General features: G+C 37.8%; 1 protein-coding gene across 2 annotated transcripts; it reads right to left on the bottom strand.

Annotated features, from left to right (window-relative positions):
* Positions 1 to 4210: 4210 nt before the first annotated feature.
* On the bottom strand, positions 4211 to 20520 carry LOC103044572 (proline-rich protein 29-like). Of its 2 annotated transcripts, none has more exons than XM_022664983.2 (6): positions 20331 to 20520; positions 18592 to 18649; positions 7811 to 7917; positions 6072 to 6265; positions 4569 to 4639; positions 4211 to 4373 (listed from the first exon to the last, which is right to left on the bottom strand). In XM_022664983.2, the coding sequence occupies exons 1-6, from the start codon at positions 20406 to 20408 to the stop codon at positions 4312 to 4314; spliced, it is 570 nt and encodes a 189-aa protein (XP_022520704.1). In that variant the 5' UTR covers positions 20409 to 20520; the 3' UTR covers positions 4211 to 4311. The 2 variants fall into 2 exon arrangements, with proteins under 2 accessions (XP_022520704.1, XP_022520703.1); XM_022664982.2 differs by having other exon boundaries at positions 18592 to 18679; positions 20331 to 20507.
* Between the last annotated feature and the right edge of the window lie 458 nt (positions 20521 to 20978).

Below are 20978 nucleotides of genomic sequence, written 5' to 3'. Positions count from 1 at the left end.
CATAACTGAGACAATAATACATTGTGGTGGCGTAACGGCCATTGGCCTGGAACCCCATTGCGATGTCACAAAGGCCATTAAGACAGTGCTACATTGTGATGTCATAATGGCCATTGTGATGGTACTTCATTTTAATGTTATGATAGTCATTGTATCATGTTTTATATCGTATTTTAAAATATCTTATGTCGTATTAAAATGTTATGTACTCCAAGCTCCTGTTTGGAGGACCTCTGTCCTCAAACATCTCGAGCCATTAAACCAAGCAAACCGCAGCCATGGCTCAAAAATGACACGCTCAGGGAACTACGCTCCAAACTCAGAGCTGCTGAAAGAAAATGGCAAAAAAAGCAAAGCCAGACAGACCTAAAAAACTACCAACTGCTCCTGGCTTCTTTTTCAGCCAGCCTCACTGCTGCTAAAGCTGAATTCTATCACAAAAAAATCAGCTCCCTCACAGACTCCCGGAAACTATTTGCTACATTCAAAACACTACTCAACCCTCCACCTCCTCCTCAGGCTACCTGCCTTACGGCTGAAGCTCTTGCCTCATTCTTTACTGGGAAAGTGGCAGCTATCAGCAGAGAGTTTACTGATGCGACATGTAGCAGTCCTACATCATGCTCTGCTGCCCGGTATCCCTCTACCGAAGGCGTCGCTTTCTCCTCGTTCGCTCCTCTCACTGAGAACGAGACACTGGCTCTCCTAACGCGTAGCCGTCCTACTACGTGTCCACTTGACCCGATTCCTTCAGACCTTCTGCAAACCATTGCACCTGCAATCATTCCGGCTATTACTCACACGATCAATGCCTCTTTAACATCTGGTGTGTTCCCGACTGCTTTTAAACAAGCACAGGTCACACCACTGCTTAAAAAGCCTTCTCTCAACCCCGCCCAGGTTGATAACTACAGACCGGTCTCACTACTGCCTTTTCTTTCTAAAACATTAGAAAGAGCAGCTCTCAATCAAGTCTCTGGCTTCCTCACCCAAAATGACCTCCTGGACCAGAACCAATCTGGTTTCAAGAAAGGGCACTCTACTGAGACGGCTCTGTTGTCTGTGACAGAAGTGTTAAAAACTGCTAGAGCTGCAGGACAGTCCTCAGTGCTCATTCTGCTGGACCTCTCGGCTGCTTTCGACACAGTCAACCATGACTTCCTCCTAACTATACTCTCGAACATGGGGATCTCAGACAATGCGCTGTCATGGTTCAGATCGTACCTCACTGGGCGCTCGTTCAGGGTGTCATGGCAAGGACGGCTGTCCCCAGCCCACTCGTTACCCACTGGGGTTCCCCAGGGTTCGGTACTGGGACCTCTTCTCTGCTCAATATACACCACCTCTCTAGGTCGGGTTATCCGCTCACATGGTTTTTCCTACAACTGCTTTGCTGACGACACTCAGCTATACCTGTCGTTCTCACCAGATGATCACTCAATCTCTGCACGAATATCACAGTGTCTCTCAGACGTATCCGCATGGATGAAGGAACATCACCTCCAACTAAACCTCTCAAAGACTGAACTTCTGGTCATACCAGCAAAACCTTCTATTCAACACAACTTTGCCATAACCATCGACTCTCTCTCTCTCTCTCTCACCGACAAAGGTTGCTAGGAACCTGGGTATCATGGTTGATGACCAGCTTCTCTTCACGCACCATGTGGCCTCAGTTGCTCGATGCTGCCGCTTTGCGCTTTACAACATCGGAAAAATTCGACCGTTTCTGACGCAACAGGCCACCCAACTCCTGGTACAAGCTGTGGTAATCTCATGCCTCCACTACTGCAATGCCGTACTAACTGGCCTCCCGGCCTGTGTAGTAAAACCACTACAGATGATTCAGAATGCAGCAGCACGTTTGGTCTTCAACCAACCAAAACGGGCACATGTCACTCCGCTGCTCATTGAGCTCCACTGGCTACCGGTTGCTGCTCGCATCAAATTCAAAGTGCTTACTATCGCCTACAAGGTGATGACAGTACAGGCTCCTTCCTACCTGCACTCGCTCCTGAAGGCTTACGCTATCTCCCGGCCGCTGCGCTCCTCCAATGAATGTCGCCTCGCTTTGCCAAACAAACATTCACACAAAGCAATCCAGACTGTTCTCATACAGAGTTCCCCAATGGTGGAACAAACTACCTTCCACTACCAGATGAGGAGAATCTCTCGCTATCTTTAAGAAACTCCTGAAGACAGAGCTCTTCAAAGAGCACTTACTCTCCTAACACCTCTAACAAACTAACTAATTCTAACCTCATCTCCTTCTTCCTCTTCTCTACTCCTCTATCCCATTATTTCCCTCTGACCTCCTTAAGGCCCTATCTATAGATGCTTCTATTATTTTTGTACTTAACCTCTTCTATTATTTGCACTTCAATATTGTAAGTCGCTTTGGACAAAAGCGTCTGCCAAATGTAATGTAATGTAATGTAATGTAAAAAGTTTAAATAAAGGTTCATTGGATTGGAATAAAGGAAAGCTGGAAAATGATCATAAAAAAATTAATCGTTGAATGACAAATGATTAGTATATAAACTTAAACTTGTCATTATTATCCAAGGGTTTCCTTTTTTGACCTCTCACCCACTCTGTTCACACCCCTCCCCTGATGTTCATCTTCCCTCTCTCATTTCACTTACAGCTAATCTCAGTCTTTCTCCTCCCTCCTCCTCTCTTCTCTCCTCTTTCACACAGATTTGAGACACAAAAACATTGGGACGCTTATAAACTCTGACTCATCCTCACAGCTAGTGAAGCGTTTACTGGCCTCTGCTGGTCAGAGGATGCACTGGGAACAAAATTAAATCCCATTATAATTTAAATATTACTTAATCAAAGGTGTTAGGAGTCAACAATGCATGCAGGCCACAAGATTCTCGTTCTACCTTACTCTACCTCACTTTACCTCACTTTACCTCGCTTTACCTCACTTTACCTCACTCTACCTCACTCTACCTCACTCTACCTCGCTTTACCTTGCTCTAACCTATCTCTACCTCTACACTGTAAACTCAGAAGTTGTTTGAACTCAAATGATTTAAGTCTGTTTTACATAAAATTGGATATTTCTAAACAATACTCAACTATTTTGAGTTAGTTGAACATTTGTAGGCAGAAAAAAACATTCAAACTGAGATCTTTGAGTTGAACCAACTTATAATAACTGAGTTTAGTCTGTTGCCATTAACAGCTTCTTTTCCATTGGCTTCTGTCACAATCTATTTGCATACTGGGTGTGTCCAACAGTTTCTGACTAACACTCACCATCAGTGTGTAGTGATTCCCCCTGGGCTACCTTAAAAATAATTAAATTTCCCCTTTAGTTGTAATAACTTGATGTTTTAATTTATGCTAACTCAAATTTTCATTTCCCGTTGCTTAAATAAATTTAGTAAACCGGCTGCCTTAAAAAAGTTACGTAAATTCAACTTATCCAGTCTTACAGTATAACAAAAATAAAAAAGTTAAATCAACTTCCCCTTTAGTTGTAATAAATTGATGTTTTAAGTTATGCTAAATTAAGTTTTATTACCCATTACTTAACTTTTTTAAGGCAACCGGTTTCCTCACATTTTTTAAGTAAATTCAACTTATCCAGGCTCACAGTGTACTCTCATTTCTGAGTTTGTTACTTACCATGATATTGTGTAAGCAAGACTTCCACAACACTAGGCAGGTGATTATAATGTTATGGCTGAACAGTGTGCAAAATTCGTCTGTGAAAGTTATTGCTTAAATAAAGATTCATTCAACATTCTGATTACTGATGTTCATGGTGTTTTATATTTGAGTAATTTAGGTATATTTTCTCTGTAATTCTTCTACTTTCATGGAGCCATTAATCACATTATTACTGGTCACACACACATTAACTGACTACACATGCTTAATAACTGTACTACAAAACTCTGATCTAATATCCCTAAGATTTTGAAGATTTTCCTTTAACAGGACAAGAACTGATGTAAAGGTAAATATCGCCACCTGCTGGCCAACTGTCAGTAGTGACATTATTGACAGTGGTCCATATTTAATTTATGTATAATCTTGGCTATATTACTAAGTCTTTAACTAAATGCATGCTAGCATTGTCTTGTCATTGTTACCTTTAATGATGGTAAAATGTTACCTTTTAAGATGATAAAAAGGGCCCCAGACGGAAGAATCACACAAACATGTGCAAAATAAAAATGCAGAAGGATAATTATACATGTTATAATGCATTGACTCTATTTTAATATATGCACATATGTGTGGAGTTAATTCAATACACTCATTTCTGTATTGTGTGGGTGGTATAGTTGGTTATGCATCAGTTCTGTGCGTCTCTTCTGTTTCATGTTGTCTTCTCTCTGCTTCGTAAATGTCTGAGAGAAAGAAAGAGAGAGAAAAACAGAAAGAGAGAGAGAGAGAGAGATGCTTGGTTGTTCTGTTCAGTGTACAGATTCAAGCTGTTCTTTTAGAAAAGAGCCGAGCTTTGGAAGATGGCCAATATAACTGTGCTGTACAGATGGTGGAAGCAATTATTTTGTGTGTGTGTGTTTGTGTGTGTGTGTGTGTACCTGTAACAGGAGGGACTTCAGCTCCAACAGTTCCGGTCACACTGCGAGGGGGTGGGGGTGGTACAGCGCTCCTGGATCACAGGAATCAAGTGTGTTAGTGTGTATGTGTGTGTGTGTATGTGTGTGTGTGTGTATTTTTGTCTATGTATAATTTGACAATTTGTGCACTACATGGACAAAATTATTTGGACACCTGTAAAAGATTTCATGTAATTGTAGGACATGTTCTTGTAAAATTAATTATTACAACGTTTTATAAGGAGTGTATTACGCTTTTTTAAGAATAAAAAAATCTGTTAAAAAAAAAGATTTCATGTAATTATAGGACAAGTTCTTGTAAAATTAATAACTATTTTGTTTAATAAGGAGTATCTGATACTTTTTTTTAAGAATTAAAATCTGTTAAAAATGAAAGATTTCATGTAATTATAGGACAAGTTCTTGTAAAATGAATAATGATTTTGTTTAATAAGGAATCCGTAATACTTTTTAAAAACATTTTAAATATGTTAAAAGTGACAGATTCCATGTAATTATAGGACAAGTTGTTGTAAAATGAATAATTATTCTGTTTAATAAGGAGTGTATGATAATTGTTTAAGAATTAAAATATGTTAAAAATGAAAGATTTCATGTAAATATAGGACAGTTTCTTGTACAATTAATAATTATTGTTTTATATGGAGTGTATGACGCTTTTTTAAGAATTAAAATGTATATAAATAGAAAAGATTTCATGTAATTATAGGACAAGTTCTTATAAAATTAATAACAATTTTGTTTAATAAGGAGTGTATGATACTTTTTTTAAGAATTAAAATATGTTAAAATGAAAGAGTTCATGTAATTATAGGACAAGTTCTTGTAAAATTAATAATGATTTTGTTTAATAAGGAATATGTAATACTTAAAAAAAAATGTTAAAAGTGAAAGATTTCATGTAAATATAGGACAAGTTCTTGTAAAACTAATAACTATTTTTGTTTACATAATACTTTTTTAAGAGTTAAAATATGTTAAAAATGAAAGATTTCATGTAATTATAGGACAAGTTCTTGTAAAATTAATAATTATTTTTGTTTACATAATACTTTTTTAAGAGTTAAAATATGTTAAAATGAAAGATTTCATGTAATTATAAGACAAGTTCTTGTAAAATGAGATAATAGTTGTTAATCATAGTAAATACAATAACTTTTTGTTTATTTTTTTATTTATTTTTTTTTACGGTTTATGTCTGTTTTAAATGTCGCAGTCATTTTCTATTTTTTTAACAGACATTTTCTGGCTTTTGAAAAAGTACTGTTTTTTACACTTATTTTTTTAACAGTGTGCTCACACTGCTAAATTAAAGAAACAAAGAAAAACATCCAACATAGCCAACAGTGTATCTGTGGCCACAATCTGACCAAAAACTGTAGAAGGTTGGATCAAATCTGAAATAATCTGAAAACTCCTGGTTTATGAATATGCATGAATGCACATGCAGGCAGGCCTGCTCACCGCTCCCTGTGCTGTGTGTGGGCAGTGTGCAGAGGGTCAGAAGGGTGGTGAAAGCTTGGAATGGTCTGGAGCTGAGGGATCTGAGGACCAGTCAGTGGAGGCATCCACACGGAGTGAGATAATGCAGGGTTATATGGGTAGTAGTGATGGAACACCTCTGCATCATCCTCAGCTGCTACAGGTGGACCTAAATGCTGTTATGAAGATCATGAAAGATTACTGATGGAACAATACTGCAGTTCTATTCTTCTATACAGGTAAGAGAATTGGGTTATTATTGATCACAAGGTTGTAGGTTTATACCAAGGTCTCCCTAGCTGATCCTGTTGTGCCCTTAACCATCTACTTAAACACTATTACCCTACAGGAAGAACATCTGGATATTACACAGTGCGAGTGTCACATCCTGACCCTGTTCCCTGTCTGTCTCTGTGTCTAGTGTGCTCTGTTTGTTTACCTTGGTGTCTGTCAGTTCTCCCACATGCTCCCTCTGTAGTCATTTGTAGCTCCGCCCCTAAGCTTAGTCCACGTCTTTACCTGAATTTTTGTCACCTGTGTCTATTTGTAGCTCCGCCCCCTCGATACCTGTGTTCCCAGGTGTTTCGTGTGTTCCCTGTGTGTATATATAGTCCTAGTGTTTCAGTCTGTGTTCGTGGGTCTTTGCACCTTCCCCCTATCGCTTGTTTCTCCCGTGTTTCCGCTCCTTCATAGCCCTTGTGTTTTGCTATCTCTTGTTTATTCCTTTGTTTGTTTTCCTTTGTTAGCTTCCAAGTTTGTTTATGTCTTTGGTATACCTGGTTTGCTTTGGTTTATGTCTTTGTTTATTTGTTTTAGTTAGTTTTGTAATAAAACTCCCCTTACCTTTACCTACGTCCGCCTCCTCGTCTCTCTGCCTAGCCAACCGTGACAGCGAACGTGTGCTGTTTTAGGCTAGATTTATTACAGAATTGGATCTGGCTTATTTTCACTTATTTTCCTTCAAATATCCAATTCAACATTTTCTGCTGAAATTCAGCCAAATACCAATATCAATTTATATAAAAAAACTAGGTGTGTCAAGATTAAAGCGTTAATGCACACTGTTAATTTGGAATCAGTAATGGGTTACTATTTTTTTAACGCAAGTTAATTAAGGCACTGGGTGCAGCAGCATTAGCATTAGCCACTAACCAAAGCGTTAGCTCTTTTTCCCTTTAGAGGTGAGAATATTGGATATGTTAAAACAAGCTATGTGACAAAAAACGCTAGCTAACCGGTGGCCTGGGTCCACGGAACACTCAGGGTTCCTCAGTCTATTGCTATCAGGCGGCATTTACCTCCCGCTAGCACTGCAGTTAGCGGCTAATTCTAATGCTGCTACAGCTTTGTTTATGCTTGTTTGCGAGGAAACATCTCATCATATCAAGATCACAAGTGCTATTAAATATTGTGTTAATGTTTTAAATCACTTAAAAAGGCTACATAGTTTTCTCATAAAAAGGGTCAAACAGTATTGATTTTAAATCAACACCTCTTTTATGTTTTTTTGCAAGAAAAAAAAATCGCACATACAAAACATAAGTCAGATTAAATTGCAATTAGTTGCGTAGACTAATTATGTAATTACAATGAAATAATACTCTAATATACTACATAACAAAATGATATTAATAACATGGACTTCTGAAGCTTAAACTGACTTTAAATAAAAAAAAATGAATGATCTTCACTGTTTGTGAGGACGTGCATGTCTTAGTTACCTCAGGTGAACATGTGTAGCCGAACGTACTCAGAGCAGACATGGTCATGTTGCTCATGATGACCTGGTGCATCTGCGCATTCTGCATCATCATCAGCTCTACAAGATCTATATATTCCACAAACAAAATATACAATATACACATATTAATACTGATGCTGTCAGATTAAAACCTTGCATATCCAAAATGGAAAAGTTACAAAAGAAGGAAAAACATCTTTTAATTTTCAATGGATGTCAGTGGAAAAAGGTTGTGTTCCAAGTCTTTTTGAAGCATTTTTATTGGTCCATTCATCATGGAATTTTGGCAAAATTTAAAGAACAATTGGTAGATTCGTGTTATGTCAAAAAAAGTCAAAAACAGCAAAAATGAAGATGGACAAGGTGATGATACACACATGTTGTCACTGTTATTTCAGATCCATATACATTGCCTGGCAAAAAAAAGGTATTGCAACTTGCAATATTTTAACATGTGCCACACATAACAACTATGCAAAATATGAATTAAAATAAATTGTTTGGTATTATTCAGTCTTTTCACTTATTTGGATACACATCGAAAATGTATTTTGTGCCATTTTAGGAATAATAAATTGCCAAATGCCAAAATGCCAAATATTTGGTGCACCACTAGTAGAGAGTATATAATACAATAATAGACAATGTATCTATAGATATAGAAAGACAAGTGTTAATAAATCAATACTACTGCAATAACCACTAAAATCCACTAGGGACTGCTATCTGTTCATTACATTCTATGCACAAAAGAGCACTGTTGTACTGAAAAGTGTTCTATATTTAGAATATTCCATATATATAGATCCATCTACAGAACGTATAAAATGATTTAACCAGGTAAAGTTCTATTTATACATCCCAATAGTAAGTCTTTATGTTTAGATATAGAACTGCTGCCTTTACTAATGAAGGAATCATATATATATATATATATATATATATATATATATATATATATATATATATATGTATATACGTATATATATATGTATATACGTATATATATATATATATATATAGATCAAGCCGTAATTATTGTTTAATAAAAAATCTTGCAATCCTCAATTTCTGAGACATATTAATAACAGAGGCAGCACAGTAAATCTCTGCAGTCACTGCAGATACTGAACTGAAAAGAAGCAGGAATTTTGTCACTTAATCAAAAACTCATAACATCTTGTGAAGATTTAATGATTAATTATTCAGCTGAAATGATACAAGTGACTGGGAATGAAATCATGTCATTTTAAAATTAAGAATGTTTTTTTTTTCTCCAGTATAAAAAAGAGTTGAGGCGTTTCGACAGTCAAAAGTTTGGATACATATTAAATTCAGTGTTCTGTATCGTAGATTAATAGTCATCCAAACTATGAAGAAAAACTTGTTTTAGGTTTATTTGAATATGTTTTAGATTTTAGATTCTTCTTCTTGCTTAGATGACAGTTTTGGACATCTTGGCTGGATTTTCTAAGTCAACTTTATGAGGTAGAGTCACCTGGAATGATCAGCTTTTAGTTAACATCTGTGCTGAATTTACCAAGAGTAAATTACTTGAATTGCTTAATTTGAGTGTTTGAGAGCATCGGTTGTAAAGTAGTGAAGAGGTTGAGAGTTGGTGTACAGTGAATAGCTCTATTTGAGTAATGTTCTAATACATATTATGGAAAGAACTACTCAACTAACTAAAAAAATATATATTTATTATTTTTTATTCACTTTTAAAGTATTTTTAAAGCTCCACTAGGTAGGATTGAGATTTTGTGCTCGTGGGCTCCCCCTACAGTTGCAGAGTGTAATAAATGTTTCAGGTGGATTAGTTTCTCTTTCTCGTTTTCTGGCTTTCACATATATTTTCTGTCTCTTTCCAGCTTCTGCCAGAGTGTCTTTATGTTAGTTTGTAAAGAATGAACCAGTAGTCCTTGTAGAACTGTTAGAACTAAAGGTCGGAAAGCAGGTCGCAGTTCTCGCGAGTGTTGGTCGCGGCCACCTCAGAAAAATTAGAGTCTGGTTTGAGCTCAGAGCTCACACGAGAGCACCGCTATTCCTCCTATTACACCTCAATGCAGCGCTGCAGTGAGTTTCAAGCTGTAATGTTACTTCTTTAAAAAGATCAAAAATCAAGAAAATCCTAGTGCTGCTTTAAGTGCAGTCATAAAGACCATCAAAATCATTCTGATGAAACTGGCACTTATCAGGACCATCCCAGGAAAGGAAGAGCAATAGTTAACTCTGTTTCAGAGGATAAATTCATCACAGTTACCAGCCTTAGAAACCTCAAATTAACAGCAACCAAGATATGTCACCTAAATGCTTCACATAGTATTTTGGTAAGTTTAATTATTAATACTTAACACATAAAATAGATTAAAACATTGAATGAGCGGTACTGTACAATGACATGCTAAAAGTCATGGGATAACATTATGTACGTAAATTGATCATGAAATGTCACCTCACTTACTTTTTCAGGCCTTTTAGAGGGCATTTAAATCTGTAAATCTTTCTTTTTAAAGTTATAGAAGGCATGGCAGAAATAATTTTTGACTAAAATTTGATTAATTAATGAGAAAAAAGTACCTAGGTGGCATGCTAATCAAATTTGTGTATTGATTGTGTACACAAACAGCACAGGAGATATCACATTACATCACAACAACACTGTCATCACCAAACCAAGTGCAAAAGTGCTTAAAAAACACGAAATTAACAAATCAAAAAAAAAATCAGAAGGAAACTTTTAACACAAACTATTGGTAAAAGTCATTTTGTACTCAAAAATATTTTATGTAATCAAAAATTGAATAACATCTGATGTGATATGATATGAAGTTACTATAGACTCATTCAGTGTTTACTCCCTGTATCCTAGCAGCTCAATGTAAATGGATCTGTTATGAACAGCTGTGTTTTTCTACAGTACTCTGAACTCCAACTCAGTGTGACGTACAGATTTATGTCTCCGCTGCCCCAACACGTCTGATCCCTGTACAGCTAATAGGTAGGTCAGATGTGCTGAGGCAGTGATTCTCGCAGAGCAAAAACAAAACTATTACTGAACGATACTCACACGGAACTAAAAAGTACAGAAAATACAGTGATCTTACTCTTACAGTCCTTTAGTGCAGTGGAGCACTTTCATTCTTTTTAAAGTGTCTAGTTGTGGTCTCTAGTATGAAGATGGCTGTATTTAAAAACGGTGCCTTTTTAAAATTAAGCACCTTTAAATCCCTTTAAAATAGAACCAAAGGCCTTAATGGTCGGAAGTCAGAGAACTGGAAAGCACAGATTTCACAAAATACTTAAAGAGCCACTAAACCTTCAGCCATTTTTATTCTATCAATAGCTGAGATATGTTTCTCCAAAATAATAAAACGTACCAGTCCTGCTTAATTTTTTATTTATTTTTTATTTAAATTTAAATTTCCTAAACTTTAAAAATGCTTTTATTGTGGTAATTTCCACCCCTCCTCAGCGTCCCCACAGGTTCAACTGTGCTATAGGCGTACATGATTTGTTTGTCTGTATACCTTGATATGCAGACACATCACAATATGCACATCAGTCTATCAATAATACCTCCCCCCTGCTGACATCCAACCATCTGCGTCTCACCTCTATCAGAGGCACACTGCTGCTGCTGCAGCTCAGCCAATCAGCTCTCCCTCTTGCCCTGCTTCTAAACCCATACATCACCCAGTCAGTTCCCCTTGCCCAAACTACCCCTCCCATTGTTTAGCCTTTTTCAAATGTGAGCTTTTTCAAATAAATTCCCCTTTAAACATATCTAGCTGCAGCTCATAAGTAATATTTTAAGTTGGCTTTTCTTGACCAAACTGAGATGCAGAGCAGAAATATTTGTTAATTAAAACTAGAACTAATTTTTTTCTTCATTTTAAAGTTGGTCTGAGTTTACATACATTACAGCATGGTTACATAAGTTATACCTATCCCTTTTAGCTAACGTAAGTCATCATTTACCTCAGGGCTGTTTTTCAGTCCCACTAATCATGGGCTCAACTTTGTTTTGAAACACTGGCGACAAGATAATGGTAAAGCAATGACCAAAAACACTTTCCCACACATTCTCAGTGATGTTTCATAAAGTTTTCAAACAGACCTCTGCCATGAGTAACTGTATATAAGATCTGAACACACTTTTAAAAACCAGGCCTTTCAGGAGGTGGTGGGGGCGCATCCCCGGTGTAAGTGTAAATTACATGTGTGCCTGTAGCAGCTTTCTATACAGTGCTCCTGGTGCAGGATAGTGATTAGGAGATGTGTGGGAATAGTGATTTAGGCAGCGTGACTCACTGTATGTGAGCTACTGTTCTAAAGGAAGAGGTTTGGGGAGACAAAAAAAAGAAACCCACAAAGCCACAGCATTAGACCTCAAAGCTGCAGCATTTATGCAGATCCCAACATCACACCCAGACATTTGGACATATCCACTGTTTCACTATTAAAAATGATGTAAGAAGGATCCATGATTGTTCGTAAGGGATGTACAGTGGAGGCTCAGTGAGAGAGAATGAGACTAGAGATGGGATAGGTGTCTGTCTCTCCCTGTCCGGACTTGCCAGGTGTGTGTGAGCTAAGAGGAAAGAGCTCAGACGCCGAGGGCGTAGGACACATCACTTAGACAGGCGTGGGGTTGCGCAGTAGCAGTGGTCATGCAGGGAACTTCCCTATATGAAATAAAATAGGGAATCCAGTGACTTTGCAATATGTTGGGCAGCAGAGGCGTGCAGACATAGACATCAGGTTCTAATCAGGTGCTAAAGCATCACCAACTCTGCCCTTTATTAACCAAAGTGCCCTTTTGAAACTTCGTTTAAAAAAAAAAAAATATATATATATATATATATATATATATTTATATATTATTATTATTAAGATTTTACTGAAGCCGGTTTGAAATGATCTTTTGAAAACCTGAGCCATTAAAAACGAGTGAAAACAGAATGCCCTGAAATCAGCTCGCACACACCCGACCTCTCTGTTCCTCTGTCACGTGACCCCGCGCGGTCACGCGCAAGGCACACTAGATGCGCTGCAGCAGCAATTCAGTTCAGCGAGTCTTCAGCACAGCACGCACTGCAACAGACAGGCTTCTTCTCCCCCGTGTCCCACCAGCCAGGTAACATACACATCAAGTAAAATCCTACCGTTTGCCCAATATTGTATATTTATTTTATCAGTTGGTGGTGTGAAATTTTTCCATTGAAAACTCACATTTAGAGAATGTTACAAATAAAAGTCAAATTTCATTCAATATGGGCGTGTAATTTTTTGTACAATGAAGTGTTTCAAGTGCGCTTAAAAGTGCCCTTTTTCCCCCCTGAGCACTTGCCCCCCAAAATGTCTGTGCACGCCACTGTTGGGCAGTGCAGAGTAGAGGTGGGACAAAATATTGCTGTCAATATGTTTATTGAAACAAAGGCACTCTTAACTTCCTTAACTTCCTAAAGTTATTGCTTCATTACTCCACATGGTGGTGCTAATCAAGTGAATACGGTAAACCTGCGGTTAAGAATATTGGTTGTCAAATTCTGTAAATTTGACACCAATAAATCCATAATTCCTGGTATTTGCTTATTAAGGACTATTCTGTCATCTTCTGTAACACAGACACTGTAAGACATAGTAGAGAACTGTCTTGCAGTATATTGAATATCCCAGAATATCACAGAATCGTAATATCATTGTTGCTGTGGGCAAATATTTAGTGACAAAGTTATATCATGCTAGTGCAGTGTGACGCCAGGTAGTGAGGAGTGACGCGAGCCGAGTTAAAAATACAGAGAGGTTTATTAGCAGGATGGCTAACAGACACTGCTAACAGAATAGCCAGGCAAACAGTGATCTCACAGATGACAGAAAACGTAGTCAAAAATACAGTCCGAGTTCGTAACCGAGAAGCAGTCCAACCATACATCAAATCCAGAAAGGGCAAAACAAAAGACAGAAACCGATAATCCGAAAACAGGGTCGTAACGAGAAGGCAAAAACAATATACAGGAAAACGCTTAGTATGTAACATAAGTTAGCAATACCTCGCGGTGTTTGTTTACAAACTGCTGCCTTAAATACCGGAGCCAGATAGAGATGAACCGGAACTAACTCAGAACACGGGAGAATCAGAGCGTCGGAGTGTAATGCGATTGGGTGAAGACGAACGGGTGCTGTTGACGTCATAATCAGAGGGATTCTGGGAAATGGAGTCCGACAGTGTAGAAGGAGACTGAGGCGGCGTGACATGCAGAGGCTTGTATTAAAAGAGAACATAAAGAAAAAAAAAACATCAACTAACAAAAGGATATTTCTTTAGGAAAATGCAGTATAGAAAACACACATAAAAAGTGGATTCCAGGTGGTTGCTATGGTGTTGCCAAGTGGTCGCTAGAGCATCCCAAATGTATCCTATAGTGTTGCTAGTGGTTGCTAGAAAGTTGTTGCTAGATGGTTGCTGTGATATCCCAGGTGATGCTGCTAAGTAATTGCTATGATGTTGCAAAGTGGTTAATAGGAAGTTGCTAAGGTGTTGGTTGCTATGTGTCTGCTATGGTATTCCAGGTGATTTCCATGATGTTGCTAATTGCTTGCTATGGTATCCTAGGTGCTTTGTGTAATTGTGCTATGTGGAACATATTGTATTGCTAACTTGTTGTAATATCCCAGGTGGTTCCAATAATTTCTCTAGGTGGTTTATATGGTGCTGCGAAGTGGTTGCTAGATGTTGGAGAGCATAAATAAGATCAATACAAATATAAAAGCATGTTTATTGAAGGAAACACAGAATGGTTGTGCTTGAGCAATCCTGAGGTCTCAAACTAAGAGCCCATATGCAGCCCTCAGAAACCTTAAGAGTTGCAAAGAGGGAAGTCTCAAACTCTTAGACACAAGAGGTTACAAGAAGGATGTGTCTTAAAAGTGTGAGAGACACAATGACATTGGGCTTCCATTTTCAAGCACCATTTTCAAACTCTTTGAAAGCTTCAGAAAGACAATGAAGCCTCCAAATTTAAGCTCATGGGTATTCCTCAGAACTTAAAGGAAGCTAAGCATCTAGTATTAAACACAAAAGCCCTTAGAAACCATTCAAGTTTAATGAAGGTCATCCTCGAAGTTTGAGTCCATTAGCCCTTGGAAACCAACATGAGTCATGAGGTTTCTCTGAAACCACAGAGTTATGCCTAGAGTGACAAGGACACTGGTGTTCCAATTTTAAACCAATCAAGTCCCTATGAGCCAAGGAGCCCATGAGCTCTCAAGCTACCAGAAGCTCTCAGAGCCATGAGAAGTTTGGACTTTCAACCTCGGAACTATCATGAACCCTGTGACTAGCAAGCTTTGAGCTTACAAACCCTTAAACCTATGAAATTTAAAAGAAATTTAAAAGCTGTTTTAAAGAGTCTCAAAGAGCATGGACTTTCAGCTTTGAGCAGTTAAATACTTATTTTTTAAAAAGCCACATGCCCACAAATCACCTTCCAACTTTTACATTTACGAGGAGGGTTAACCTCAAACCTTGAACCCAGCACCAATACTCAGTAATGGGGAGAATTGGTGTCTAACCTTGAGTTCTCTTGTGCATCCTCAGAATTCATGAGTAGAGTGAAAAAGACAATGGGGCTCCAATTTTAAGCCAACGAGACCATGAGCTCTCAGAGCCATGAGAAGGTTGGGCTTCCTACCCATGAACCATAAAGAGCCCTTTGAAGGACAAGCTCTGAGCTCTCAAACCATCAACTTTCAAAGGAGTTCTGCAGAGTCTCAAAGAGCATAGACCTACAATTGTGAGAATTCAAAGATTTATTTAAAGCCACATGCCCACAAGTCACCTTGCAAAACTCTCAGATTTACGAGGAGGGTGAACTTCCAACTGGGACCCAGCAACAATACTTAATCTTTAGCTATTAGAAGTTCTCAGAGCCATGAGAAGGTTGGGCTTCCTACCCATGAACTAAAAACTACCTTTTGAATGACAAACTCTGAGCACTCAACCCATCAACTTTAAAAAGAGGCCAGAAGAGTCTCAAAGAGCATGGACCTTCAGCTTTAAGCAATCAAAGAGTTCTTTAAAGCCACAAGCCCAAGAGTCCCCTTACAAATGTCTCAGACTTACAAGGAGGGTGAACCTCCAACTTGAACCCAGGTTGAGAATGAAAAGGCAAGAGGCAAACAGTATTCATATTTTGAGGCAATAAGCCTGTAAACTCCCCAGGTTTCAAAGAAGGTGGGCTCAAAAGACCAGTAGTCATAAGAAACCTTAGAGTGGATAGTGGACTTCCAATTTAGAGCCCATTCGTCAGCAAACAACAAATACATCAACAACGTGTGCTGTTGTTTTGAAACAGTGGCTATATCGTCTAATACCAATATAATTTCAATATTATTGTGCATCCCCAAAAAGGCTGTCTTTTATTTTGAGCACACAAGGAACTCTCAAAGTGACAAGGACAGTGGGACTCCAACTTTGAGCTCTCAATCCCTCAGAAAGCCTGGGAGTCATGAGGAGGGCAAGTTAGCAACGTTGAGCCCAACTCTCAAGAGTCACAGAAATAGTGAGCTTTGAACTTTCACAGTCATACAAAGGTTAAGCTACCAACTTTAAACCTGTCAGGAACTTACACACACTACTAGGAGAAATGAGCCTCTAATTTCAAGCTCACAAACAGAGTGAAAGTCCAACTTTATGCCTTTAAACCCTCAGAAACTTTGGGAGTCATGAAGAAGGTAAGTTAACCACTTGGAACCCAAATGCAACCCTAAAGAGTCACAGAGAAAGTAATCTTTCATTTTCAGAAACCGTAAGAAAGGTAGGCCTCCAACTTTGAGCTCAGGAGTCGTCTGTTTCACGAGGAGGGCTAGGCTTGATCCCTGACTTCAAAAGTGCATATAAAGGTTGGTTTATCAGACAGGAATTAAGTTTAGCCCTAGACTACATATCTTGTTTAATAGAGAATCTCAATTCACAGTGCTGTGTGGTCCCAGATTAGGCTTATTCCCTTCTGATAAACCAAACCTTTAGGTGCAGTTTCCCAAACAGGAATTAAGTCTAGTCTTGGACTCCACCAATTTTGAATGTAGATTTGAATGTAATTCTTTCTAACTAAATACGAATCTTATTTAGTTAGATTCATTGTCATAATGCTTTAAAATAAGAAATTTTTTGATTTTTTGATGGAAGATGGAAACTGCATAATGACAGATTTTTTTTGTTGTACAGTTAGTTTGAATAAAATTACCAGCTAAAAGCTAAAATATTAAAAACAGATAATTAATGTTTTCCACATACTATAGATAATTGTTTTTTGAAATACTATAAAAATGACTAGGGAAAGCCAGTAAGTAACTTTTACTAGAGAAGAAAAAATATCTAAATTCTCAATTTATCTAAAAAGGAATCCAGTGTTGATATTAAAAGAACACCAAAATGTTCTATACCACCTGTTTCAGGGGCTTTTGATCTATCTTAATGTAACCATCTTAGAGGTGTGCAGATCCTGCAGTCTATGAACAGTACAGAGCACGTGTTGTTAGGGTAGAGATTGTGTTTTCCTGATTTAGCACCACTGTTGTGTCTATATCCCTGGGTCTTTTTTTAAAACCACCAGCTCTTTCCTTACTCCAAATTTGTATTAGGTGAACCTTTTCACGTTATTGTTTTTACTTCATGTTATAGCATTCTTGCATCCAGACAATAATCACCAGAATCATGTCCATAAATAAGGCTAAACATGCAACCTTTTGGGTAGTGCTGGGCGGTATACCGGTTCATTTGGTATACCGCAGGGTGAACTTGAACCAGTATGTGTTTCTCCAATACTGCCATACCGCTAGAGGGCACTGTGGAGCACCGTGCGGAACAGAACCTTCAAAGAAGATAGACAAACGCTGGTCTAACTCCGTCCTGCTGAGAAATTAGATCACCTCCTGCTGTTGTTTCTCAATGTATGAGTGTTTTTTTTTATCTCATTAAAATAGAGCAGTAACTACAGCCCTTTTAAATATATTAATTATATTACTGTAGCTTGAAGGATGATTTGAATGTATTTTTTGACTGGAGAAAGAAGGGAGCTGTAGCTGATTTAAATACTGTAATGCCTATAATAGCTTCAATAATAACATATAGTAAACTGATATTAAACTTGTATCCAACTTGTGCAATAGAGCTTTTGAGAAATATCTCTTTGAATACTTAAACATTGAGTATTTTAGGTTTGTTTATAGTGTTTATGAGACTATTTATTAAAATATTTAATTTTGTAAAGGGAGCTGTGTTAAAAAAAGGTCTTTTGTTTAAATTTTTTTAGCTATTTTCCTGATAATAAAGTCTGATTTCTTCATATATTGTGTGTTCATATATTTTGTGGGACAAAGTAAACCCAATACTAATCTAAGCCTTAATTTAAAGCCTTAGTGTTTTATATTATATGTCCTTCTAACAGTACAGTAATTCACAAAATTATATTAAAGCCCAGTCATACTAAAAATAATAAAAAAAAATAATAAAAATACTGTGATATACCGTAAAACCGTCAGAATCTTGAAAACTACAGTAATTATGCATTTTTGGCCATATCGCCCAGCACTACTTTTGGGTTTAGTCCAGTAAGTAAGATATTATCTGAGGTGTTTTTATATGATAATGATAATTTTGGTGATTTACAAACAATATAAAGAATGACATAACTTAAAATGTACAGGAAAATGACCCTGAGTGTCTGTTATGTGCCTGTACATGTGACACCATACCCTCTCTGATGTGTCCTGGGTGCAGGGATGGTACAGGTGAAGCCACTGCTGCAGGCAGCTGTTGGAGAATTGTTACAGGTTGAGGAGTCTGCGGAGGAGAGACACGCAGAAATAGCTTCATTCCAGCTGAGCACCGAGCTTCTCTGGTTTACAGCACTCTTACAGTACTCTAACAGGCATTAAGAAGACAAACACCGGCACCAACACACACTGACTGCACACACAACCACAGCACAATTAAACCTGAGCTGCAAATATGCATTAAATGTGGTAGATTTTAATGTTCACCTGCTGATTAAAAAAAAAATTAAACTGCTGTGTCGTTGGCTGCTCTGCAGTTATTTATTGGTAATGATTCCTGGCAAATGCGTGTGACTGAGTGTTGGTGCTGGGGAAACTTTTTTTGCAACCAGTTTACACATTTTAACATTTTTTTGTGATACAGTTTCTATACCACTTGCTGTAATGTCCCAAATGGTTGTTTGTGGTTGCTATAGCAGACCGATATGTTTCATTACATCAAACAAATATATTTCACTTGAAAATTACGAAAAATACTATGACCCAATCTAAAAGGTATAGCTCTGGGAGGCAATACTGCACTGATGGTAAGTTAGGGTTGGCATGGAAAATGGAAAAATGTAACTTTTGTGTAACATACTCAAAAATGTTAAAGGGGCACTAAACGCCATGGTTTTTGCTGACTCCATCCCCAGCTCCCTCAGGACCCTTAGCTAACAAACGGGATGAGTTGTTCGGGAGGGGCACTAGGTGATGTATGGGTTTAGAACAGGGCAGGAGGGAGACCTGATTGGATGAGATGCAGCAGCAGTGTGCCTCTGATAGTGGTGAGGTGTAGATGGTTGGAAGTCAGCGGGGGGGCGGTATTATTGATTGACTGATATGCATATTGCGATGTGCCCCTGTACCAAAGTACAGTACTATAGCACAGACGAACCAGAGAGGTGGAAATTAGGAGAAGTGTAATTCAAGGATTCAAGGATGCAAACCGGAGATCTAAATGAGCAAGAATCGAGACATGAGCCTGTCAATTATTTCTTACATCAACCAATTAAATTTGTGTTCTTAGCTATCAATCACATTTTGCATTGATCAAATGCAGAGTAAAATGACCTAGCCATCATTTTTTGAATCCGCTTATCTAGGTTTTGTTAGATTATTTAATAGCCAAATTTTATCCTTGTTCTTTTATCCGGTAATCATGTTTTCTCGACTCTTCCACATGCAGGAGAAATATGTAACGCTCTTTTCAAAATTTCTTTAAACCATTGGATTGATGCAGAAAATGACAGACAGGTAGGTCACACTTTTAATTGTTTAAAGCAATAAATGATTGACAATACCCACACCCATTGGTTCCCTGGGTTGCAGCTACATATACTACAAAATTACCTCAATAAAAGCGTTTTTTAAAGGTTAGAAAATGTTTATAAACATATTTAAGCAGGACTGGTTTCATTACTTCAAAAGGGAAATATTTGGACAATATTGTACTGGGTAAACTCATTAAATGCCATTTTTTGCCACAGTTGTCCACTCCCTCGTGCAGCTTGTTGTGACATGGTGGACAAATAACTACAACTCTAAATATAAAATGATTAAGCTGGAAAAAACATGAGTTCTGTGTAGCCTGAAGTCTTATAAACAGTATAATTTTCTGATACAATATTCTCATAATGACTCATGTATTTATTACTGGTTCACAGAAAGAAACTTACTGGCTGTTGAACGAACTGGACGTTTGACAAATCCTGGTACTGAAACTGCGGCTGTGTTGTTGGGTCTGTCCACGCCATGTTCTCATAGAGACCAAACTCAAACTCAGGCTCAACACTCCACTTCCACACCTGTATTCAGGCACCTCCCACCTCCTGCGCTATGATTGGCTGGAATCTCCAGCGTCCTGTGGTACAATTGGCTAAAAGTTCAGGGCTGGCCAATCCCCGTGTCAGAAAACGGGCGGGAAAAGAGAGCGTTGCCACGCGCTGCACTGACGCTGACAAGCTGAAACCTAAACAAATGCGAGTTTAGTGAGGTAACCTCACTACATAAACAAAAGTATTGGGACACCAGCTTATTCATTGTTTCTTTTTAAAATAAAGGGTTTAAAAAGAGTTGATCCTGCTTTTGTTGGAGTAACTGTCTCTATTGTCCAGGGAAGGATTTGTATCTATTAGATGTTTTGAAGCATTTGGTGGCAAATACAAGTACACTATAAGCCCAAATAAGTTAAAATGAGCAAACCGGTTGCCTTAAAATACTGGGTAATTAGTTATCATAACTTAAAACATCAAGTTATTACAACTAAAGTATTTTTGTTATACTGTAAGACAGGATAAGTTGAGTTAACTTAACTTTTTTAAGGC

This window comes from Astyanax mexicanus, chromosome 19 (genome assembly GCF_023375975.1).
Source record: "Astyanax mexicanus isolate ESR-SI-001 chromosome 19, AstMex3_surface, whole genome shotgun sequence".
NCBI classification, from domain to species: Eukaryota; Metazoa; Chordata; class Actinopteri; order Characiformes; family Acestrorhamphidae; genus Astyanax; species Astyanax mexicanus.
The sequence above is the reverse complement of the archived record's forward strand: the minus strand, read 5'-3'. Positions and strand labels throughout refer to the sequence as shown.